This window comes from Pithys albifrons, chromosome 4, assembly GCF_047495875.1.
Source record: "Pithys albifrons albifrons isolate INPA30051 chromosome 4, PitAlb_v1, whole genome shotgun sequence".
Classification (NCBI taxonomy): Eukaryota; Metazoa; Chordata; class Aves; order Passeriformes; family Thamnophilidae; genus Pithys; species Pithys albifrons.
This window is the reverse complement of record NC_092461.1, coordinates 39,619,322-39,645,025: the sequence shown is the minus strand read 5'-3', so window position 1 is coordinate 39,645,025 and position 25,704 is coordinate 39,619,322. Positions and strand designations below refer to the sequence as shown.

At 44.3% G+C, this 25,704-nt stretch overlaps 1 protein-coding gene across 16 annotated transcripts in view; it reads right to left on the bottom strand.

The window, feature by feature from the left end:
* MTSS1 (MTSS I-BAR domain containing 1) overlaps positions 1–25,470 on the bottom strand; it is a 128,557-nt gene extending 103,087 nt beyond the window's left edge. For 7 of the 16 annotated variants that reach the window (XM_071553851.1, XM_071553861.1, XM_071553862.1 and 4 more), the window contains exons 1-3: positions 24,788–25,469; positions 7,318–7,379; positions 4,550–4,623 (exon numbers count right to left, since the gene is read on the bottom strand). In XM_071553851.1, the coding sequence (XP_071409952.1) occupies positions 4,550–4,623; positions 7,318–7,379; positions 24,788–24,859 (208 nt within the window). In that variant the 5' untranslated portion in view covers positions 24,860–25,469. Of the gene's footprint in view, positions 1–4,549; positions 4,624–7,317; positions 7,380–24,787 lie in introns of all 16 variants that reach the window. The other 9 variants (XM_071553855.1, XM_071553865.1, XM_071553856.1 and 6 more) reach the window with 2 other exon arrangements.
* Positions 25,471–25,704: the final 234 nt, after the last annotated feature.

Genomic DNA, 25,704 nt, shown 5'->3' with positions numbered 1-25,704 from the left:
CCTGTGCAGATGTAGGTAGGCCAGACTGGGCCAGGGTTTTTTTTCCACAGAAGCTGCTGATGGTGTATTAAGGGGATACAGAAGGGTGCATGTCTTCACATTAACCTCCTTCATAGCACAAGGAGGATAGTTAAATTTCACGCCTACTTTTTCAAGTTCCTGAATTCCAGCACTTATCTACAAAGGTCATTCAAATGCAGCAGAGGCAGAAGAATACCAGCATGCAAAAAGCAAAGCAGTTGACACACGTCCTTTTACATACTGTTCAAATCCAACATACAGTATGTTTATATGTGATACATGTTTGTATTCAGGATTCACAGTTCTTGCTTTCCTAAGAGCCTAAATTTTTAATGCACAAAATATCAGGTAAAGAGCTCTTCAATGAAATTAGACTTAAGTGTCTTCCATGCTTCAGTTAGAATTAATGCAGATAAAACATTCAAAATTTCAAGTATTGAAAGACATAAAACATATAAGAAAAATCCGAATAAAAACTCATGAGCACTCATCTCCCCAAAAGGAAACCTCACTTTTAAGGTATTTAAGGGCTATTGTTATATTATTTATGGTATTCTGAGGATTTAAAGGTATCCTGAAGTACTCATTTAATTTAATATTTTGTGGGTATTCTCCTTAATAATCACAGTGAGAAATAACACAGATTCCACTGCAGACTAGAGTTCTGTCAGGCTGTATGCTAAACAGATACAGCTTGAATATCACAAATTGCAACATAGATTTTCTACCTTGCCAGAGCTCAAAAGTCAAAACATCTGAAGAAATTCTGTTTTCAAAAACCTCTGGTTCCAGCAAAAACAGCACACACTGCTATACAGCATTATTATAATAAAATTAGCAACACAACTTGACAAAATCCTCCATTCAAATGATGTTTTTCAGATGACCAGACTCACAGAAATAAAACATTTTGGTGATCCACACATTGGAACTACTTCCCCTGTGTTTTTAGTTGTCAGGCAAAAATCAAAAATCATTGAACTGAGGAAATTGAACTGAGGAAAAAGGAAAGACTAAACTTTGGGTTGATATACACTCAAATGGAGAGACAGCAAAGAAGGAAGCAAAAACTGAAATGAGCTGTTTGGGAAATTAATTTGTGTATTGAGTCACCACAAAACACTGGGTACTGCACATTCAGGGCTTTTCTGACTTCAAAAGCTACAATGTGAAGAAAATACAGCAAAGTACAGGTTATCTCACTCATCAAACCCTGGTTTTACCACAGGCAGAGCACCAACTATGCCTTCTATTTGAGCTCCAAATAGGAATGTTAAGATCAACTTCATCACCTTTGCAGGTTTAGAAGGAAGTTAACACACAATGCACCAAAAGGGAAAAGACCATGCATGGGAACTGCAGGAATGGCACACAAGGTAAAGAGATCAGCTGGAACCAGGACTGGCATTGATGGAAATAAGCTCTTGTTCTTGAACACATGGTGACTGCAAAGGAAATCATCTCCCCTTGCGTGTGTGTGGAGATTTACATCCATGTAAATACTTTTTCTTCTTTCAAAGCTAATGCTGATGCAAACAGATTAAAGAGTAGCCAGAGAGCTCTTCTTCTGACTGGCAAAATGCTCTCATCAGCTAGATGAGTGGGTCTTAAAATAACAGGCCATTTTCTGTAATGCTATCAGGAATTACAAATTAAAGGCAGCACCCAGCTTCATGACACTTCAGTCAAAGTTCCATTTCATCCTACAAGCAACTAACACTATCCCTCTGGAAGAGGCACCTGCTTCAGTGTTACCATATATAATTAGTTCCCAGGAGAAGCATTTGGCATCTGCAATGATAAACCAGCCTAATATTTAAAATACACCAACCTCCCTGTCTTTGCCATGGGAAGTGCTAACACATGTCTCATATGTCCCCAGAAACTGAACATGAACTTTGCTGACATGGGTTAATCTGTTAGCTGTAAACTTTGGTTTATCTGTTAACTCTCTAAACAGTGTGAAGCATAGCCAGGTGAACAGACAATCACATACATGGCTTTATAAACTGGGTAAGTATAAGGCAAAATCTAATCAAGAATTGTTCCAGGTAGGTAACTCCTCAAAGGGAAAAGTTAGAGACCATTAAAATCCCTACATCACAGAAGAAAAACACTAAGTTTGTTCTGTTTCATTTTCTCAATATAAATCTTTATACTGACAGCAAAATACATTTTGATGTAATTGTGCCCTAGTGTGGCCAGCAGGATGAGGGCAGTGATCCTTCCCCTGTACTCAGCACTGGTGAGGCCACACCTTGAGTATTGTGTTCAGTTCTGGGCCCCTCGGTTCAGGGAAGATATTGAGGTGCTGGAGTGGGTCCAGAGAAGAGCAACGAGGCTGGAGAAGGGACTGGAGCACAAGTGCTGTGGGGAGAGGCTGAGGGACCTGGGGTTGTTTAGCCTGGAGAAGGAGGCTCAGGCAAGACCTTATCACTCTCTAAAACTACCTGAAAGAAGGTTGTAGCCAGGTGGGGGTTGGTCTCGTCTCTCAGGCAACCAACAGTAGGACCAGAGGGCATGGGCTTAAGCTCTGCCAGGGGAGGTTTAGGTTGGATATCAGGAAGAAGTTTTTTACAGAGAGTTCTAGTGGACCGGCATTGGAATGGCCTGCCCAGGGAGGGGGTGGATTCTCCGACCCTGGAGGTTTTTAAGGTGAGACTGGATGTGGCACTCAGTACCATGATCTAGTAATCAAAGTGGGGTTGGATTAAGGGTTGGACTTGATATCTTAGAGGTCTCTTACAACCCAACTGAATCTATGATTCTATGTCAGAGGAAGCTCTGCCATCACCATTAACAAGGCCAGGTGTTCATCTCTGTCCACAGCAAGGTAAAAGGATCTGTATTTGTTAAAAGGACCAACATGCAACCTCAGAGATACACTTAAATGGACACAAATGGAACTTGGGTTGGAAGGCAGATCAGAACCATCAGCTTGGAGTTTTGATTCACTGCCCAGAACATCACTTTCTAAAAATAAAAACAAAATTCTCTTTTATCCTTTCAGTCAGAGAAGGCAGAAGACAGAACAGAGGAGCTATACAAATTTGGCATATCTGGATTCACAGAGCTCCTTTTGTAAAGGATATGTTCAAAGAGATAAGAGACAAGACATAACACTTGTTGGATGGGGTCCAAATAACACAACAGAAAGTGTAAAATACCCTTCAAAAACCCGCACAAGCCATTTTTGTCTGAGAATGGGAAAGTTTCAGTCATTCTGGTATCTCAATGCAAGTTCTGTAAGCCTGCCAGCACAGCTAGAAGACAAGCCCCAAGGATGTTGGTAGTTTACTTTGTTTCCCTTTGGGGAAGCAGGAAGAAATAGAACAGAATACGCTTGAAGGAAAGACATGTTGGAAATCCAAGTTAAGTTCTGCCTTGGGTCTCTTCCTTAGTTTATTCCACTTTTTGTCATGTTTATTATTTTATGTGAGTAGATTACCCATAATTTACAGAAGGTATGCATATAATGAGGAACTTCTTATCAGAATGTAAATATTAGCTTTAGACAGGAAAAAAATATTCTTCCCTCTTGTTCTATGGCTTGATGCTTCAGCAGCTGCTACTACTCCTGTTAGCCAGAAGCAAAGGGAAACATAAGTCTGTCTGAGCTTGAACTCTGCTAATGCAAATGCACACTCTTCACATCAGCAGTATTACTTTCTTCCTCTCCAATTCAAATACCAAGGGCACATTAGGACTTAAAAAAAAAGTTACAAAACCTCTAAGGCTAAAGGTGACCAAAAGCCACTCACTCAGTAGTGCTATATGCACTTTGGATTTAGTCTTCAGCAACAGCCCAGGGACACAGTGACTCTGGGGAATGCCCTACTACTGCAGGGACATCTGCACATGATGCCCTGGTCACTGGGCATCCAGCATCAGAGAGAACCAGCCTTTTGTGTCCTTCCAATTCAGCAGTCTGGAAAGAATGACAGCTGCACTGCTTTGGCTCTTCATACTCACCAAGTTTTGACTGTTACCCAGAGAAGCCCACAGCCTGGGAAAATTAATTTTGACTTGTAATGTCAGACCTGAAGGGGAAGGACAAGCCAAAACTTTCCTCAAAGATGTAAGCAGAGGCCACTCTCACCATTACTGGCAGACCCCAAAGGCCATAGGATCAGCTGGTATCTGCTCTGTCTCCAGCAACCCTATACTTATTTATACCAGCTGAATAGCAAGCCTTTTACATTTACACAAGGTACAGAAGCATCAGTGAATACAGATTTCAGTAAATCTTGCTTTCTAAAATATTATTCATCAACGTATAATTCAAATGGTAATTAAGAAGTGTTCACATGATTGATGACACATTTAAATTACAGGTTTCCAGCTTTTTTTTTCTGTGAAGAAAAGACAATTTCCTTTTTCACGTGCCTGTTTGCGAAGTGCAAGTCCATCTAACAGATGTCTCACAGATCTGCTTGTCAATGTAACAAGTTAAGACTTTTTTTTATTACGACAAATGGTATAAACCACACAGCATTCTGTTAAACTCAATATTGACACATCTGCTTACCACGTGTATTAGTAGCCATGTCAGCCACTTTCTGAAAGGCATCCAAAAAGGCAGCAGCTGCTACTACTGTAGTCCTGAAATGCATACAGATAACAAAACATTAGCAGTGTCTCATTGATGCCTATTAAATTACTGCCAAAACCATTTAGGCTTATAAAGAATAACACTGTGAACTTGCAGAGGCCACAAAAAGTATCCTCCTTTATATGTGATTTTAGCCTTTTCCCTCCTTCATTTCTTAATCCCTTCCTCGCTTTGTGTTAGCACTATGGACTTGGAGGCAGCCATGCTAATTCCATGCTGAGAATTGCACAGGACAGGTGCTGTTTCAAAAGAGCACTGCTACCCTCCTTCTAGCTGATTTCCTCTGATGAACTAATATTAAGCAGTCAAACATGAAAAACAAATCTAACACACATTATACTGCACCCATTAGTGTACAAATTACAGTCACTGCTATTTCCAGAGAACATGTATATTTTAAGAATAAACATGCAGGAACTCCCTTTTATCTAGGATCCTGGCCAAACAATTTCCTGAGTTTTTCATCTAGGGAGCATAAGCATCCGCTGAAACAGAAAACAGCACGTTCTTGGAATTCAGACTAGTCTGGAGTTTGGGGGCAAATGGAAAAGTAGGGAAAAGAATCTCCCCTTCAAAGAGGGAAAACAATCCCGAACAAAAAACAAAACCCAACAACCCCAAAAAATAAACAATACAAACAAAACCCCTCTCTGATCCAGTGCCCCTCTCAACAGACTCTTCTGAGATGTACATCAGATCTCAGAGACTTCACAACGCAGTGACAACCCTGCTAGCCCAACTTTCCTCCACAATTGGAAAGCACACACAGACCACACACCTGTTCAAGTGGAGAGCCAACGTGAGTTACAATTTTCCAAACACATCTGTTCTAGATAAGCAGGCCCCAGAGCCTTGAACACCTTGGGTCAGTCCAGATTTCTGAAGGTTTATAGTCTGGTCAACCCAATTACAGTGAAACTAGGCCAGGGCTCTACAGGTAAAGCACAACTGTGCCCTCTGCACAGTTACCTCCCGGTTCTGTTCCTGCACATCTTTTCTAAGAGTAACTCTGATTTTCTCTCCTCGTGGTATCAGTCAGCCTTTCCCAAGCTGAAAAGGTCATTTCCCAAATCAAAAATGGGGATTACCAAGTTCACTTTTGTTTCAAGAACTCCTTGCTAGCCTCGAAAAACCCAGCAGACCTGCAGGGAAGCTGATCCTTAGCCAGGAAGACCACAGGACTGCTTAATTAGGTCAGATTTTATGCAAGTCTCGCTCCAAATATGCTCAAGACACAGAGGACATAACTGGCAGTGTAGTAAATGGCCCACTGACAACACAAAAAATTTGAACACGCACACAGAGAAAAATACACCCCAAGCATGACAGGACCAACCAAATGCATAAGGACTCTCCACATGCCCAGGAGATTAAAGGGAGGGCAAGAAAACCCCCAACAGCTACCAATACTGAACCCTGGAACTAGATAACGTTTTCTGGGATTTTCCTTAACAGTGTTTGCATTCTTCATCTTCCAGACTTGTGGGTCATGCTGTTATTCATGTCCCATGTTGTTAATTATTAATTATATTGCTAATAACAAAGTTCCATTTCTCCAGTAACAAGATCCAGGAAGACCTGGCTCCAGCTCAGATGACATCTGCTGCCCTTTATCAGAGCACACAGAAATGAAACAGAGGCAAAAGGCTCAAGTTTGCTAGAAACAAACAGTAAATCCTCGAATACAGGCTTTCAAGCTGCCTGTCTGCAGGTTCCTGTAGCACCGAATTGACTGAATGCAGCAGCACAGGACTGGGGAATGTACAAAACTATCCCTCGTGCCATCCCAGAAGGCCTGTGCTTGAAGAGTACAGAAGACTAGGGAAGTTCTCCATTTCTCTTCCTTCTCTGCATCTTCCATACTCTATGTGATGTGCTTGCTGGAAAAGGAAAAACCACACGCAAGTGTGGCAGTGGCAGAATAGCATATTCCAGGCATTTAGGACAAATGAGGCTAAACTCCAGCTTCTTCAGGAATCACTCATAAAAAAACACAGAACCACAAACCAGACTGCCAATAACCTGTTGCTGCTGCTGGAAAACACTCTGAGGTTGTGGAGAGCACAGCAGGGACTGTGATTCAGGGAGACTTGTGCAGAAATGGAACTTGTATTCATAATAGCAAAACCAAACTTTACAAGTGAATGAATTCTGGAGGTAGCAGAGTTTTTCTGAATGTGCTTCTAATGGCACTTATTAAGTAATCCGCAGTGCTATTTTCAAAGTATATCCCAATAACTTAAGTTTTAATAATCATCAATACATGATCCAGCAAAGGAATTCCCTTCATTTTTAAGGCAGAAGAAAGTGCTGTTAAGATTGCCCAAGATTTTTTAGTACCCCTCAGTATTCTACACTAATAAAAAGGGCAACATAGGGCTAACTTGAAATGTGTGCTCACTAAACAATAATAAACTATCTTTCCAATTTTCCATCACAATCCATGAAATTTATCTCATTTTATATTTATTATGTACAGCTGGTGGTAGATTATGAATTTTCATGAATACATTAAAACACCAGTAGTAGTACATGAAAAATTACACGTATGGGTGTTGACTATGAAATATGCACAATTTTACTAGGACCTGCTTAGCAAATTGTCCTGACAGAAGCTGCATTTAATCTTAATGTTTGCACATCCAAAGAACTGTAGGGGTTTTTTACTATAACACAAAACTTACCGAAGCTGAGACTGCAGTTTCCCAGCTTTATTTATAAAATCTTCCCACACTGGGTAACTTCCCTGCAAGAAAAACAAAACACAATCATGAATACTTAATTTGAGCATTCTGGTTTTGATATTACAGATCAAATGAAACTAGATATGAAGCAATAATTAAGACTGTACCAAATCTTAATCCACTAACACCAAAATAAATCTTCCCAGCAAGTCCTCTCACGCAACCTTAGACACCAGTTGCAAGCAGATGGGACATCAACGGGTTCTGAATACAGATGAAACTGCAGGTCATCTGATGAGGCTTTAGAGATTTTCCAAACAGAAACACTGGGCAAGAAGAGGGGTTTCAACTGAAGCAGCAAAAAGAAATGCCTTACAATACAGCAAAACCAAATGCATTAGAAGGGAGGGGATAGGATATTGCAACGGCATGTACACCAAAGCTCCAAAAATCAAATGCAGGATACCAGACATTCTTCTCTACCAACTGATTATCTGTGTTTTTATCAAGTTCCCAACTTTTTTTAAAAAATTAAAGTAATTTTCAAAGCCTGTCCAATAAAGGTGACTCGACCAAGAGACCACCTCAAACCCTGCCTCAAAGTAACTCACCAATCAGACACAGAAAAGGCACAATGACAGCACAAGACAACAAACTTTCCCAACAGCTGCCTTGTCACTGCAAGACCTGCTTCCAAAATATTCCTGAATGACTTTGGAGACAATTTCTGAATTGAAGCTGATAAAGCAGTATGTCCCTGAGTGTATGCAAAGTGTTTAAGAAGGTTTAATTCCTCCTGACCTCAAGTTTTCTGTAGAATTTTCCCCATTTTTTAAAATCAAGTTAAAAGCCCAGGGGTTTTATTTAGAATATGGACACCACATGTTCTTTCAAGTTATGATCTTTATTTTACAAAGTTAAAAAAGAAATAAAAGATGATTTTTTAGATGAAAAAAAGGTTGCTATCTGTAGAGCAAGTACCAATTTTCTGCTAAAAAAAAAAACTGGGGTAGAAAGAAACCTAAAAATTTCCCTTTGATTGGAGTCTAGAGAGTAAAATAAAATATCCCTGCCTCCCTTAATAAAGGTGTAAGATTTGCTGTTACCAGAGCAATAACACAATAAAATCCAGATAAGGCAGGTCCTCAAGGCTGACATTACCCCAGCTCTGACTGGAAGAGCTTGCAAGCAACTGCAGTTGCTTGTAGCAAACTTAATTCACCCCCATAAACTGGTCTGCTTCCTGTAAGTAAACCAAAATCCACTGCCCACACTGCAGTGAGAGGCCATGCTTTGTGCCTGGGCAAAGACAGACCCTTCCCCAACAGCTGGCAGACAAATTCCAGCTCCTCAGTACACCCTGGCAAGGAAGGTCCCAGACACTCACTGGGAAGCCTACTGGTACTCTACATCTTTTCAGCAAGGCTTGGGGTTTTGTTAAAAGAAAAAAACCCAAAACAAAAACCAAAAAACCCACAAGGAAAAAACAACAAAAAAAGCACTCAAATGTTTATAAAACCTTGTTCCACCTACACACAGTGGGAAATGAAGAGGAAAGGGAAAACAGCATTTATCTGGGTGGCAAGACCTAGAATATAAAGTGCCTTGTGATAAGCAAAAACTGTCAGACATTTTAAAAATGAAAGAAACCCACCAGTTACTTGAAAGAGGCAAAAAATGCTTTTTCATTAAACCTATTAGTCTTACTGCAATCCCCTACTCTGAACCCGGTTGCCTGCACGCTGTGTGTGCATTATGGATGTCCGTGCCAGGAGCCCTGAAAGCCCTGACAATTAACAGCAGGGCCCAAGGCTTCACTGGATTCTCCAGCAAAACGCAAGCCGAGGATACCAAAGCAGCCTGATTATGTTTCCATCTCAGCACTGCATTATCCAGCTAAACACACCCGATGGCATGCAGGAGACTGACACCAGCCCTGCATTTAGCTGCTTCCCAGGGAAGCTTAAGGCACTCCCAGCAAAACACACATCAGCAATAAAATACACTTTTTTTTTGTGGTCAGCCCAGCCACAAAGCAAGCGAAATTGGAAAAGTCACAAAGCATTTCCAGTATTTACTCCTTGTCTTTAAAACTGTTGTACTCTTCAAGCCAAGCTTGCTAAAATAAGCTGTAACAGCTCATTTTACTAAATAGTTTGCTATATTTGTTCATTTGAAATCAATGCAGTTTCTTCACCTGGGCTCTCCTATACTGGGGCAAGGGCACCTGATCTCATTTCAAAGAGTAGAAAAATTGAGGGGTTTGTGTTTTGTTGTTTGGGGTTTTTTTTAAAGTCACTGAATTAATACCTTGGGAGGTAGATTTTGCTGGGGTTCTTTATTTGTTTGGTTTCCAAATTTAAAAGAAAACCTTTCAGCAGTCTTATACCAGTGATGAATTCCTACATTATCTCCTCAACTGGCCGTATCTTGACCTTTTTTTTGCAACTCCAAATTCTCTCTAATAAAGTCAGCTGAAAATCAAGAAGCATGTGGGTTCCAGAAGAACTTACTTTCACAATTCCCTGCTGAAGCCACATCCACAAGGTCATCTCTTCCTCAGGAACACACAACTAAAGGCACACACATAAACTGTGATCTGTTTGAGCTCTTCCAAAGAACTCTTCCATCACAACACCCCTGCTGAATCCCAAACCCCCTCTTTACTCCTACCTACAGCAGAAATGCATATCACTCATCACTTCACAGGACCAGGTAACTGGGAGTTTATCCACCTTCAGCACCTAGGAAGCAAGTGATGCTTGTGGGGACAAACCAAGGAGATGACAGGCATCAAACTTGTGCTGTAAATCTGCACAGCTCCAGTGCCCTGGGCAGCAACTCCAACAAGATCTCTTCACATGTCACCGGGAGAACGGCAGCCCTGGTGTCCCTCCATGTCTCACATGGAGCATGGCAGCCCCACTGCCATTCCATGTCTCACCTGGAGCATGATAGCCCTGGTGTCCCTCTGTGTCTCACCTGGAGCACGGCAGCCCTGGTGTCCCTCTGTGTCTCACCTGGAGCACGGCAGCCCTGGTGTCTCTCCGTGTCTCACCTGGAGCACGGCAGCCCTGGTGTCCCTCCGTGTCTCACCTAGAGCACGGCAGCCCTGGTGTCCCCCCGTGTCTCACCTGGAGCATGGCAGCCCTGGTGTCTCTCTGTGTCTCACCCTGGAGAGCATGGCAGCCCTGGTGTCCCTCTGTGTCCCACCTGGAGTACAGCAGCCCTGGTGTCCCTCCGTGTCTCACCCTGGAGAGCACGGCAGCCCTGGTGTCCCTCTGTGTCCCACTTGGAGTACGGCAGCCCCACTGCCGCTCCGTGTCTCACCTGGAGCACGGCAGCCCCACTGCCGCTCCGTGTCTCACCTGGAGCACGGCAGCCCTGGTGTCTCTCCGTATCCCACCTGGAGCATGGCAGCCCTGGTGTCCCTCCGTGTCTCACCCTGGAGAGCACGGCAGCCCTGGTGTCCCTCTGTGTCCCACTTGGAGCACGGCAGCCCTGGTGTCCCTCCGTGTCTCACCCTGGAGAGCACGGCAGCCCTGGTGTCCCTCTGTGTCCCACTTGGAGCACGGCAGCCCTGGTGTCCCTCCGTGTCTCACCCTGGAGAGCACGGCAGCCCTGGTGTCCCTCTGTGTCCCACTTGGAGTACGGCAGCCCCACTGCCGCTCCGTGTCTCACCTGGAGCATGGCAGCCCCACTGCCGCTCCGTGTCTCACCTGGAGCATGGCAGCCCCACTGCCGCTCCGTGTCTCACCTGGAGCATGGCAGCCCCACTGCCGCTCCGTATCTCACCTGGAGCATGGCAGCCCCACTGCCGCTCCGTGTCTCACCTCTGCATTTCCAGAAATAGTTTTTGCTTTTGTCACAGAGGCCTCAAGAGAAAAGTTAATGGTGGTGGAAAACACGCACTAAAAGAGCCATAAAACCTCATCCTTGATTCAAGGTGTATTACTTCCTCAATTTAAACACAAAGAAACAGCAGGTGAAATTTGATGTCTTCGTACAAGAAGTGCTTTTGCGACATAAAGCCACTTCTGAAGAATAATAACATAGTATTTTTAAACGCTATCTCTCCTGGAGCTTCCTCTGCTCCCTCTGCAATTTCTGATTTCAGCTGGCTGATAAATCAATTTTCCACTCTTTAAATGTCAGGGTGACTAAGGCTTGGCATTACCTTTGAAAGCAGGAGGCCTCTCCCAGCTCCAGCCCTGTTTGGGAAGAGCCACAGCAGGATTTTGGGTCACAAATCCCTGTTTAGCTCCTCATGGGTTAAACCACAGATGGATTACAGTGAAGGTTTGTTTCAATAATCTTGGAAATTGTTAATGGATTAATCCGAGGACTATTTCCCCAAGAATAACTTGGTGCCTGATCATTTCTTCATCATCGAATGAAGAAATTTGGCGTGTCCTTTACCTAATGGGTGTTTCCCATTCCCCTATGGTACTCCACAGCATCAGGGCCCCTGGAGCTGCCCAGCAGGACTCAGCAACCCACCCGCCCAGCGAGGCAAGTCACCAGTAAGCCCCAACATGCCATTATCCTACGCCATTGCTTAATTAGTAGGTTTATAGGTGATTAGTCACCTGATCCCAGGGCCCAGCTCCAGCTAATCTGTGCTGAACACAGGTAGGGAACCACCTTTCCGCCTCAGGGCTGAGAAACAAACTGGTGCCTCGTGCCTGTGTCGCTCAGGTAGCCAGTCCACAATTAGGGACATGAAACAACTTCCCCTCGGGGACAGCAAGTGTCTGAAAGGCACCAGGCTGAGCTGGCAAACCACCCACAAGTGCCAGACACCAACACCCAGACCTGACAGCACCAGCCCGACGGCGTCCTCCAAACCCAGAGCTCCTGCACTGCCACAGAGGGAAGAGGGGGACCATTGCCATTCAGTGAAATCCCATCCAACATCCAGGCCCATGGACACAGGCAGACGTGTTAATTTTCATGTCTTCCTCACCACTCAAATCTATTTTAATTGGCAATAAATGTCACCTTCCCCAGTTGAGTCTGGTTTCCTCGTGACAGGATCCACTAAGTGGCTTCCTTGTCTTTGTCTCAATCCATGAGCTTTTTCATATTATTTTCCTCCCCCATCTCACTGAGGAGGAAGAGATAAACAGCAGCTAGCCAAGGTCAGCCCACCACACCACGAAAGAACAATGATGACCAAGATGCAGCTTTGAAAGAAGAACTTAAACCTTGGGTAGAAGTTTGGGGTTTTTTTGTGAACCAGCACAACCACCCTATACAAACACAACTCTACAAGAGATTTATGGGAGATAGTTTTTCCCTCCCTTTCAGACCAGCAATTCTGCAGTAAGAGTGAGAAGATGACAAACTCAATGATTTCTTAATAAAGGAAGGGCAGACTTGCAACAAAGGACCATATTTACTGAAATTATTGAATACATCTAATGGCAAAAATAGGAACCCAGATTGTTACATTTATTTAAGATTACAACTTGAGTATCAGCAGCCTTTGACACTTTTAAAATGTTCTGTCACTCCTTCCACCAAGTTATGATTCTTCTCTTTCCATTAAGTGAAAAGACACTTACTTTACTAACTTATTTCCATGCACCCCAATTCCCACAGATAAGACACATCATAGCTTCAAAAAACCCTTGACAGAGTTCTTTTAAGTGCTTTCCTTTATCAGAAAGGCTTTTTAGAGCTATTATCAGCTCTTGCAGGGACATCAAGTACAAAGACAGCAGGAACAGTCTGGCATCTTGTTCACAGCAACAACCCACCTAAACTTTTGGGGCTGGGGGAAAGAGACAGAGAGTTGCTCTGTAGTAAAGCAAATTCAGAATCTAATTTTGGCTGTTTCAGCTAGAGAGGCAGGAGAAAAAGGAACTTGGTTTATCTCACAGGTTATCAAAGCAAGCACTGTATGCTTTTCAGAAAAGTACTAACAAGGACTATCTGCACACTTCAATAAAATGGAAAAAACCCCACTACACAGGCTACAGGAGTTAGGATTTCTCTACCTCAGTGTAGTCGTTCAGCTATGACAAACTAAAAAGCTGAGTCCCAAACACACAGCACTTCTGCAGAGCTTCACACCCTAGTAACACATCCAAATGCCATACATCTATTTTTGGAACAAAAACCATAACTTGGCTTCTGCTTCCTCCTACCCCTCTAAAGAAAATTATGCTGAAAACAAAAGATTTCTTTTTATAGTTTTACCAGATAACAGAATCACACGGATTATTATGAATGTCTCATTTCTGTGGCATTCACTATACTACCTCCAAGTAGCAAAGAGACTTCATTGTTCTAGACACCACACAAAGTCACAGATGTTACACACAAAGAATGGCCCGGATAGACAAGTATGGTTTGCACACAGACTATCACTTTTCAACAGTCCTTCTATAGGCAAAACCAGGAAAAAAAGTGGATGGGATTGTGACAGGAAAACAATGATAATCTGATTAATGGGAAGGGTTCTGGCCACAGATGTCTCAACACATTGGACAATACAATGGTTGAGAATTAGAAGTTTCCCTTCTCAGGTAACATCTGGCACTGGAAGTTTTTCCTCTTTTCTAGAAGAACCAGTAGTCAACTGGGGGAAAGGGCACTTGGCCAGCCATAACTGCAAGAGTTACAAAGTGCTACCAAACACTAATACGTTCCTCTGTGCAATCCACCCATTTAGCCAAGTCCATGACTCATGAATAGGACTGCCTAGACCTTTAACAAGTCACAAAAGCTCTTGCAACACACAGGTGAGCACAGAATTAACATCATCTTGCCTGAAGTTCGTAATTGGTCTTCTCCATCTAAAAAATTCTGCTTCTTGGCTTTGTCTCTTCCTAGGTTGAAACGTATCAAAAGCCTGTCTCATGAATATTTCTAAACTGCACGTCGCCAGAGTGGTCTCAAATCTTTCAACAGACTGAAACAGAAATTTTGCTGGCAAGACAGACTTCACTCTTTATGAAGACACAGAGGTGTATACAACACCTATTCCATTACTGCTTTGGTTTCACCCACCTTATTTCAAATACAGAGCATCACAGAATGGCTTGAGTTAGAAGGGGCATTTAAAGATCATCTAGACCAACTGCCCTGTCATGGGCAGGGATGTCTTTCACTACATCAGGTTGTTCTAAGCTCCATCGAAACTGCATATGAACACTTCCCATGATGGAGAATCCACAACTTCTCTAGGCAACCTGTTCCACTGTCTCATCCTCATCACCTTAAAAAAATTTCTTGTGTCCAGTCTTAATCTACCCCATCAACTACCTATTTCTTACATTCAAAACCAGAACTAAATCAGCAAAGTTCCAGTACTGATTTCAAGAGCATCTTGTTGCCTGATGTCCATCATCTTTTTTCCAGTGCTTCAGGACAAGAAACAATCAGTTTTACTTGCAGCAGAGAAGTTTCAGATTGAACAATCCATTCAACTGTAAGACCAGGTAAGAGCCAACTCTGAAAGGTCAGGAGTTTCCTCTCACTCGAACACTTTCAGGAAGAGTAACACATTTATATAGACGTCTTACAGAAATACTCCCACAAGGCAAGGAAAGGGACCATCTGATTGCTAAGTCCCATCTGTCTTTCTATGCTAAACGTACTGACTGCAGTGCAGAGGGGAAGTCTGAGCTTAGTTCCAGCAGCAAAGGGACTCTCAACTCATGCTAAACCCTTGATGGGCCAGGAATGAAAAGTCATCAACAGCAAAAGACAAGACATGAACTTCACATGATTTCACAGCAAGAGCTGAATGCACACGTTACTGAACAGAGGAGCAGACACGACAAGTAGAGAGACTCAGGGGTTGAGAGACTGTGGTGAAATGCAGGTGAAAGTAAAAACATGCCAAAGATCAGAATAAGATGTCATTCAACTGGTAACTACCCCTCAGGAAAGAAAGCAGGGGTAATTAAAATCAAAGCCTCGTATTCACACATCTACTTCCATTATTTCTGCCATCTGTTTAGGGAATGGCAGGATTAGAAATGCATTTCCCTCAGTGTGCACAGTATAGATAGGCATGCCAAGCTTTACTTTCCAAGGTGATACACTATCACAACATTGAAAATTATGCAACAAAACACTACTGAAGACATCTCATAGGCTTTTAAAAAAACCTGTCAACTGGATATTTCTTCTCTGTGTCACAGAACCACTTGTTTAGTATTTTCAAAACTGTTTAGTTTTCAGTCTAAACAGTACATTAGGACATGAAAAAATGCAGATAATAGCATGGTGTCTTGAAAATATCAAGACTTAAAATCCAGTCAGGAAAGTCCAGAAAAGAGTACTCACCCCACTGCGGAAAAAAACCCAAAACAACAACAATACATAAGTATCAGTTCTTTCTACATTCCCTAACCACCTGAGAAGAATGTCCAGATCCCTGAGCACTGAATTGCAGCACTGCTTTGCAAGAACACAGGTAGTTATTAGATCTCACTAATCATTTTAAAGGGGGAGGGAACCGAAAGCTGGTACCATTCTGTTGTCAGAGCTCTGGAGTCTTTAATTTGTATTACAATAACACCTGCATTGTGCCAGCCCGTATTTAAACATCCCCAGTGGAGGATACCAGTTGCCCCATGGTTGTGAATTCAATTTGTAACTCAGCAGACACCTGTGAACACTCATCCTGGCTTATCACCCAACTATGAGCCTCCTTCTATGTCACAACAAGGACCACGTCAAATCTATGTCAATGGGGACCACGTCAAATCTGTACTGTCCACAGTTCAGTTTCATGGTTTGTAATATGAAGAAATGCAGCTCCAAAGCAGCCACTTCATGGTTTAAATCCAAGATTGGGTAATTAGCAAACAAAGTTATACTCATACTGTGAGAAAATACATCATGCATAAACATACAGTCTCTCCCTCTCTAAACATAGGAAGTTATTCACAAGACAGAGGGGGGCAGTGGGAAACAACTAGCCACAGCTTCTGGAGACCTTTTATCCCGTGCCACATTAAAAAAGTTGGACATTAAGTAGTCTTCCAGAGGAAGCATTTAGTTCCACATTCTTCCCTGCAGGTCTGGACAAGTTAGCAAGCCTGAATAGCAGATTTCTCCTCAGAGACTCATCAATACTGCCTTTCATCCACTCAGTCATTAAGCGGCCACTGTACATTCTCAACAGCTATCTTCTAAACCCACAATATCTCAGTTGGATCAAAATGAAGATAATTAAAATATCAGGAGGTAGTCATTCAAGTTAATATCTACACAGGACAGCCTCAAGCCAACAGCCCTGTGTTGGTAATGCCATCAACACCACTGGGGTCTCATCACTTCCTCCCAAGGAAGCATAATTTCTGAGTATTCACTCAACACAATCTCTATCACATAAGCAGTCATAACAATCTCCAGGACTCAAAGTACTGACATGTGTTTCAGTCAACCATGAAAGTATCTCACTGGAAAAAAACACAGCAGCCAGGTATGCAAGTTTTTCATGTTTACTGTCTGTCAGGAGGCAAAGTTCTTTAAAGTGCAGCTATGCCTGTTGCAGGCTACTTTCTCTCCATTTCACTCATGGGAAGACAGATAATCCTTTTCGAGCTCCCAATTAGACACTTGGTTTGATCATGGGCAATAAGCATCCATGAGGTTTGCTCATAGATGATTTTGTGAGGAGACATCTCATCGCAAATCCAGTTTTATTAACAAAAAATCTCAAACCACTACACAAAGGGCTTTAGAGACTATAAAGCGCATATGTGACTTTTGTGGCAAAAAAAAAAAGTATCTCATGCTCCGGGGAGAAGCATAGTGGCAGTGGAAAACAAAAACGGGAACAAATTGAACCTTTCTGTACCACGTATCCAGTTACACACTCATCAGTAGCACTGCACACACCAACAAAAGTTCATTCCTGCAAGAGTGATTTGTTCAAGGATGTCTGCACTCCAGCTACCATTCTAGAACTAAAATCAACTACACACCACTTATGGCTGTTGACCAGAAGAGTGAAAAATACAGAGCTCAGACTCAAGCCCATAAGAGAGACAAATTCTTCATGGTTGACCACCTTATGGTTACATGCTCCAGTCAGACTTCTCCACTAAAATCTGAGATGTCTTGTAGTTTCACCTACAAGATGGGAGCTCAAGACACTTCTGTTCAGAGTTTTGTTGCGTTTTTTTGCAATGTCATCTCTTCTGCCTGCACATACTGGGTTATTGTAGGGGGCGACCAAAAATATATGTCAATCAGTAAAAATGAAGTGGTATGTATGTGAGGACAGAAACTACTGGGAGCTTAAAAAACATTCCCTCATTAACTCCGTGCTCTAGATGCACCCAATTCCTTCTTGTCCTAGGGGAAGGGAGTAGAAGTCACTAAATCTGCAGCCATAGTTTGCCTTTCTGCAAAATGGGAGCCATTCCTTGGAGCTAAGTCACATAGAGAGCACTTTGAAGATGAAAGCTGCTATAGTCTGAACCACAGAGCTACCAGACATTTTGTCTCCAATCCTGCCAAACACCTCAGCGTCCAAGCTATCTCACAGTCCAGCAGGAAGAAGTCCATTAATGTCCTTAAAAGCCAGCACAGATCCCTGCAAACAGAGCAGCGCTTGGCACCTTACAGTGTCAAGGCAGACATGATTTTCAAATTAAAAACATACACCTGAAGAGGGAAATGCATTTCTGTATGTAGCCTATAGAGGCTACTCTACTCTAATGAGTAGCCTCCTCTTTATGGTACTAACTCAAATCTCTCTGTACTCATCTTTGCACATTCTGAAGTACACCAAAACGCCTTTTTAGATACAGTTCCTATTCTGTTGTCTGTCACGTATTGCTTTCTGCTTATCTCCAAGATCACACAGTCTCTGGGTAGACTATGAACCTTAAAAATGTTCTTCAGAAGGTGAAAACACACTGGCTGCTAAGCAGAAGATGCTGTTTGCAGATTCACAATACTCCATCAACTGTTTCAACTTTTGCACTTCAAAAAAAAAAACATAGCAAAAAATTTGAGCTTTTTAGGTATTTTATAACAAAGATTTTGGTACAGCTCATGTGCACTCAGAACTGTAGAAGAAAGCATCAAACTCTACCAACTATCACCCTCTGTTAGGTATTAACCAGCACCAAGCCTGTAATTACACAGACTTCTTACCCTCCAACATTTGTTCAGTCAATTGTGTTTCATGCAGCACTGCACAACTCCTTCCACACTTACAACCTTGCAAACTAAACTGTGCAGCTCTTGGTGCCCTGCCAGGTCCAGAAGGACTACTCTTAAAAAGACATTAAAAGTCTTTGCTCTGGGTATGTCACAAAATAAGCCAGCCTCGTATACAGTTACGTAGCAAATGTTCAGCAGCTATATAAATTGTTAACACTCACACAAGAGTATTTGGATCAAGAAAGCATGTGTCCCTCAAAAATACACTACTTGTGAGTAAGTATGTTCCCAGCTATGCCCTCTTGCTTGAACCCCAGTGTTCAGGCAGGCACGCAATGGCTCTCCTCCTGCACCATCTTTCAGCCTTCACTGCATGTCAATCCCTCCCCCTCCAAGATGTTTACAGAAAGACACAGCAGCTGCTTGGAAAAGGCAAGGAATTTCAGTGTATGCAAACAACCTGAGCAAGCAGGTTTTTGGGAGGCAGTGGGGTAAGAAATCAGTGCAGCCAGCTATGCTCCAAATGCATTTAAAGGAAAGAAAAAAAAAGGGAACAAAAGCTGCAAATTAACTCCTTTCACACTTTTTGGGGAAGGGGAAGGGGAAGATGCATTGATTTGCTAGATTTGTAATAGCCAGTTGCCCTAAAGACTGTCACGTAGGGGACATGCCAGTGCAACACAGCACGTGGGAAAGAGAGGACAGAGATGTCCTTTCTGCTCCAAGCCTGTACCTGTCTATTGCACATAGAATCACAGAATTGATTGGAAGAGACCTTACAGATCATCTGGTTACAACTCCCCTGACATGGGCAGGGACACCTTGCACTAGATCTGGCTGCTCAGGGCTCCATCCAACCTGACCTTAAAACACTCCCAGGAATGGGCATCCACAGCTTCTCTGGACAACCTGTTCAGTGTCTCACTACACTCACAGTAAAAAAAAAAATCTTACCTGTTATCTAATCTAATCCTGCTCTCTTTCAGTTTGAAGCTGTTCCCCCTTGTCCTGTCACTGCATGTCCTTGTCAGAAGTCCCTCTCCAGCTCTCCTGTAGACCTCTTTAGGTACCAAAGGTGCAGGAAGGTCTCCCTGATTCACATAGTCCCACCTCTCAAGCCTCTCCAGGGCCCCCGGATGGCGTTGCTCCCCTCCAGCAGCACACAACTGGGTGTCATCACCAAACCTGCTGAGGGTGCACTCAATCCCACCAACAATGTTAAACAGCACCAGCCCTAAAACATGACACAGTTGCTTTTCCTTACCACAGTTATCAGCTGGATTGAACTAGGCCTTAAAAGCATTCAACTGAACATTCCTGATCTTCACAGAGATGCTAAGCTTCATATAAAGCACAGCTGTGGAAGTGCTGGCATACTATGGCATGTCACAGTAAAATAAATTTGCTCAGGTTCTCTGGTACGTGTGTGCTGTCCCTTGGATTAACACAAATGCTGAGGACTTGCAGCTGTACTCAGTGCAGTAACTGTTCTCAGCATTTCCATTTGTTCCATCAAATATTTTTCCACTCAGTTGATATTATTTGTGTGAATAGCACAAGGCCATCCCTCACAAGCAACCTACTTAACAAACAACTCTTAATCCTTGATGTGACCACTCCTTGGTCCCAACATTCACAAAAAGCAAGATTAAAATACTGCTTCTCACAGGTTACTTCCTAACAAGAGATAAGAGGCTGCAAAAACACATATGTTTCTCATGCCCACATGTTCATGTCTCTCTCTTCTGCTTTGACCAAGAGCTTTACATGGTTGAAAGCAAACGTGTACCACTGCCTCATCCACAAGTTCCAGCAGCAGCAATGGAGTAAAGGGTTCACCCACACTATAGCATTGAAGTAGAGATTACTGCCAGAAGCAAAACGTTGATTTTATTGGGTTTTCAGCTGAAAACTATAAATAAAGCACATACGCATAAAAAAAAAGAATTTCTAAAATTTACCAAAATCTCACACTTCCTTTGGGAATCTTGTTTTTGTTCACCAACATGACAATAATACCTGCACATCCCTCACATGTGGGGAGATACATAAGACTAACTGGTAATCCAAACCTGACCCATAAAAATTTAGCAAATCCCCCCACTTAGTATAAATGGATTCATAGAAAACCTGTGCTCATCCAAGTGCTCACTACTCATCTTCCTCTCGTGCCCACCCCACAGATGTCAGGTGTCACCCCACACATATACAGCAAGTCTCTGCTCTATCAAAACACATGCTAGTAGAAGAGGCAAGACAAATAAAGAATATGCTAAAAGCCAAACACCATCAAGTAAACTACAAACACTGCCAGTTTCAACATTGTCAGAGGTGTTGTCTTTTTTCTTCAGGACAGCAGAGAACAATGTGATTAAAAGGAATGTAAAATCAACTCAGGAGCAAAAACAGCATTAAAGAATATCTGCTCTGCACGAGAAGACAAGTTCTATTAAAACCCATCCATAACAGGCCCTCCCAAAAACTATCCACACTGATTTGCTTTGCACTAAAAGAAACACTGAAATTAACAGCACATTGCAGCATCTCATTTCTCAGTTGCCAGAAATGAGTTACAAACCATTCAGATCAAATACTCCCTTCCCACAGGGCGCTACAGAAAATATACTGCATTCAAAGAAAAAACACACGGTGTTTGTATGCAGCACACAGAACTACTCCTCTGAGGAGACATGCACATTTTATTTTTGCTTTTACAAACTTTGATTGCATTGAAAAAGATCTTGTGTAAGAGTATAACAAATTGTAAGTGCCACATACTCAGTGATGTACCATAAGAAACGCCAGGGCTGTGACAATGGATTAAAACTCAAGGATGGGATGGGCAGACATTTTCCCCCTTTCATGGTTCTTTAATCTGATCCTGAAATCTCAAAGCATCGAAATTCAATTCTAGAGCACAACGGCCAAGTACAATTCCCATTGTGGACTTTTCACAAACAATCCTGTCATCATGTACATCACCATACTACTCAACAAATGTGTTTCTTGTTTTGCATGGGGAAAAATGGACTTCTTTTGTCAGGGGATTGAAGTTCCAGATGTTCTGTTCAGCCTAGAAGAGACTGAGGGGAGATCTCACTGCAGGTACAACTTCCTCATGAGGGGAAGAGGAGCGACAGGCACTGATCTCTTCTTTCTGGGGACCAGCGATAGGACTCAAGGGAATGGCCTGAAGTTGTATCAGGTGAGGTTTAGGTTGGCTATCAGAAAAGATTCTTCCCCCAGAGGGTGGTTGGGCACTGGAACAGGCTCCCCAGGGAAGCAGAAACAGCACCAAGCCTGACAGAGTTCAAGAAGAAACTGGATGATGCTCTCAGTCACATGGTGTGACTCTTTGGGATGGTCCCGTGCAAGGCTGGACTCAATGATACTTGTGAGTACTTGTGACTACCTCCCAACTGAGAATATCCTCTGATTCTGTGAAGTATAATAATGGGCTGTGTAAATTGGATGCTTATTAACTGTTCTCGTATTTACTCAATAACATAGTTTCTGTAACTCGCTTAGCATTACACCAAATTATTTTGTAAGCACGTTTTACTGAGGATTAGCTACAAAAATATTTTTAGTAGAAGGTGGAGAGAAATTTGGAGTTTCTGGAGAAAACATTAATGACAGCTCAAGAGACCTCAGACAGCAGGAGCTAATCTTGCTATCAAAAAATGTGATATGTTAGTTACACCAACATATATTGCCCATATTAAGTTTCAAAGCTAACACAGTATACAGAGACAAATGGAAACTATCACATTGCTCAGAATAATAATTCTAGTTTCTGTAACCTTGTCAAAATCAGGCAGAGATGAAAATTAACAAAAGGCACACCTGAGCTAGTTCTGTGTTATCATGAACAAAGAGAAAAATCAGTCCACGTGTACTGTGCCTTCATCACCTCAGCTGCAGCACCCATCTGCATCCACTGGCAAGACTTCACAGTATGCTGTTGATTAACCCTAACATCTTTACAACAAAGTTTGAGCCAGGGCAATACATATGATAAAAGAACCTGTGAACTATTTAGTTAAAAAAGACAGATGCTGCAGCAAATCCCTCAGCACTGCAGGGCATGTGGGGCCTTGATCACAGGCTGCAATGAGGAATCAGCACAGATAGTGCACTTGGGTATGTGTGGGCAGACCCCTACGCATCATCGCCAAGATCCTGCCAGAAGCCTGCCCACACAGACCTGACTACTGAAACAGCATTTAAAATGCTAATTTTCACTTTACTACTAAAGGTATCATTAGTTGAAAGGTCCTGGTTAGCTATCAAAAATAGCTACTTTTCCTTAGAAATTGTCGTGTTCCTTTGTGCACAATTCACAAAGAATCCGAGTGCATCTCAGCAGCAGTACGGCATCAGCTGCATCAAACCAAACCACAGGTAAAAATTCTTTGTTCTACTCCTGCTAAATAACAAGCAGATTCTTCAAACCATAACAATACCATGCTGCTAAAGATCTGCTGCTGATTCCTTCCAAACCTCCCCCCTCAGTAATTGCCAGTTCACAAAACAGGTTCCACTACTATGGAGCATTAAGAAAAAAATATTCACACCTGTGCCCATCTCCATAAGCTCATGTCAACATGTTTCTGATGAGCATTCTCATGCAAGTAGCAATGTATAGAAGAAAAAATAAATCCACACAACAAAGGCCCATTGGCTCAAGAGCAAGAAAAGCCAAATCTATCACTTATGGAAAAAAAGGAGAGAATAAACATACTCTGTGTCCCTCTGCGATGAAACCCAAAACCACACTTCATCTGGAACAGAACATCCCCTGCATGTTCCCTGCACAGCCCACAAAAATTATTTCAGGATTTGTAGTCATTTCCTGCTTTTTGGGGGTTTATTTTAAATTGCAGTCATTATTAAAATCCAAGGGGGTTGACAGCCCCAGGACCACCATCTCCAGGACTGCAACAAAAAGATACACACACACTCCCCCTCCTCTCTGCAATCTGCAGGCTCTTGACAAGCCACGCTCTTAACTACACGTCTGCTCATTAGATCAGTGGAGGGACAGTGCAGATGAACCTCACCAAAAAACAACTTCCAGTGCAAACACCTCCTCCACCCCCGACAAACACATTAGAAGCCATCCACCTTTGCCAGGCTCCCTCCCAGAGCAGACCCTGTCCTCCTCCAGCACCACCTGGCAGCTCGTTCTCCCGCAGCCCTCCCTGCTCACCAGCCCTGCATGGATCAGAACACCCAGAGAATTCCCGTGTCCCTGGCTGGGAACAGCACCGCCTGCTCGGCTGCTGCCTTTACATCACCGCGGCCCCCATTATCTGACACGTCCCCAACATCCCCGACACCTGCACCCTTCCCGGCCGGCCCTGGGAGGCGGACAGGCTGCCCTTGTCCGGGAACACTGCAGGATCCTGCAGGAGGGTTGTCTGCCGGGGCAGGGCCTGGGGCTGGAGGGAGAACAGACTGACAGAACACAGCAACGCTGTCATGCTGTTTATTTCCACAAGAGAAGGGTGGGAGGCACCCGCTCACCCGAAGAAAACCCCGCAGAAGTGCCCTTGGCTGCCAAGGGTAGACTGGGAGCGCCCCTCTCCAAGGGACCCTTTGGCAGCCGGGATCGGCACACTCAGATTTCCGTGGCTGGTGGCGAGGAGAGACCCTGTGGCTTGAGACCTTTGGATCCGCGCACAGAAAGAAGCAAATGCCACCTCCCTGAGCATAAATAACGTGAAAACAGTATCACAAAACCGACTGAGCGCGATTTTAACCCTGGCATACATCAACTTTTGAGCATCTCCATGCTGAGATTTGTCTCCATCGTGCCCATCAGCCTGGTAGCGAAATCCCCGCTCTGCCCTTCCCAGCCCCACCCCAGGCTGCGCTCCGTGCCCGGCCCCTCCGCACCACCTCGCTGCATCCATTCTGCTGCCGATCTGACAGCCCAAACCGCGGGGTGGGGGGCGTGGGGGGTGGCGAGGAGAAGGAAAATTTCAAAAATAAAAAAGGCAGGCTTGGAAAACGCTGACCCTTGTGCAAGGCAACAGCTTGCACGTTTGAGCAGGAGAGACCGCGACAGGAGGGAAGGGGGAGGGAAGGGAGAGAGAGGGAGAGGTGGTGTCCTGCGACCAACTCGCAAGCCCCAAGCCCTGGGTATGAAGCATTTATAGCATTTACAGCGTTCACCCCCGGCCGGGCTGGTCCCAGCCCCGGGCAGGGTCCCCCCGGCGCCGCCAGACCCCGATGCGGCTGCACCGCCCGGGGCCAAGTTTGACGAGGCCAGGTGAGAAGAGCCTTCCCCTCCCCTGTACCCACCCCAAACCCCTCAGCCTCTTACCTTCATGTCGCTTATGATGGTCTGGAAGAGCCCTCCCAGCGCACTACATTCCTTCTCTATCACAGCCTCCATTTTCCTGGCTGGAGGAGGATTTCACCGCTACCGCTGCACTGCACTGCTCAGCTGGAGGAAAACCACACACCCCGGGTTCCCACCTCACCCAAAAAAAACCAAAAATGGAGGCGGTGGTCAACAAACCGATACAGGCAATGAGGGGGAAAAAATCAAAACACCCCAACACACCTGTCCCCCTGTCTGCCTGCACGTCTACAACGGGGAAAAGGCAAAATTCCAGCCTCTCTCCTACGCGCACCTCCCCGCCGCGCTCAGCGGCTCCCGGGCACTCCGCGCCGAGCGGGCACTACGCGCCCATGCGGGGGCAGCCACGGGGGCCATCGCTGCGCATCGCGGCCCCGGCCACCCGGCAGGGCAGCGCTGGGGGCAGCGCTGGGGCAGTAGGAGCGGCGCTGGGCGAGAGCGCACCCGAAAAAATAAGGGGGGAAAAATCGGTCTCTGTATAAAAAGGGGATGAGATCGCGCGTCAGGCCGGTGCTCGTAGCGCAGCCTGGGCGGGGGGGGGGGGTCTCTACCAACCCCAGCGGACCAGGCTGCACCCAACGCGCTCGACTCGCTGTCTGCCCTCCTCGGGAACAGCGCGCTCCGCCTGCTGTGCCGCTCCCGCGGCGGCAGCGCCCGCCCCGCCCCGTCCCGCCCGCCCCGCGCGTCACCAGCGCAGCCGCCCATTGGCCTCGCGCGGGACGGCGGGTTCGCGTCCTGCTCCCGGCAGGTCCCGTCCCGGTCCCGTCCTGGTCCCCGCCTTCAAGGCAGACGCCGACCTGGGTGTTCAGCGCTCGGCGAAGAAGCTGGTTTTTTTCTGGTGACATTCGCCGAAATGGCCGAAATCCGGCTGTTTCTGG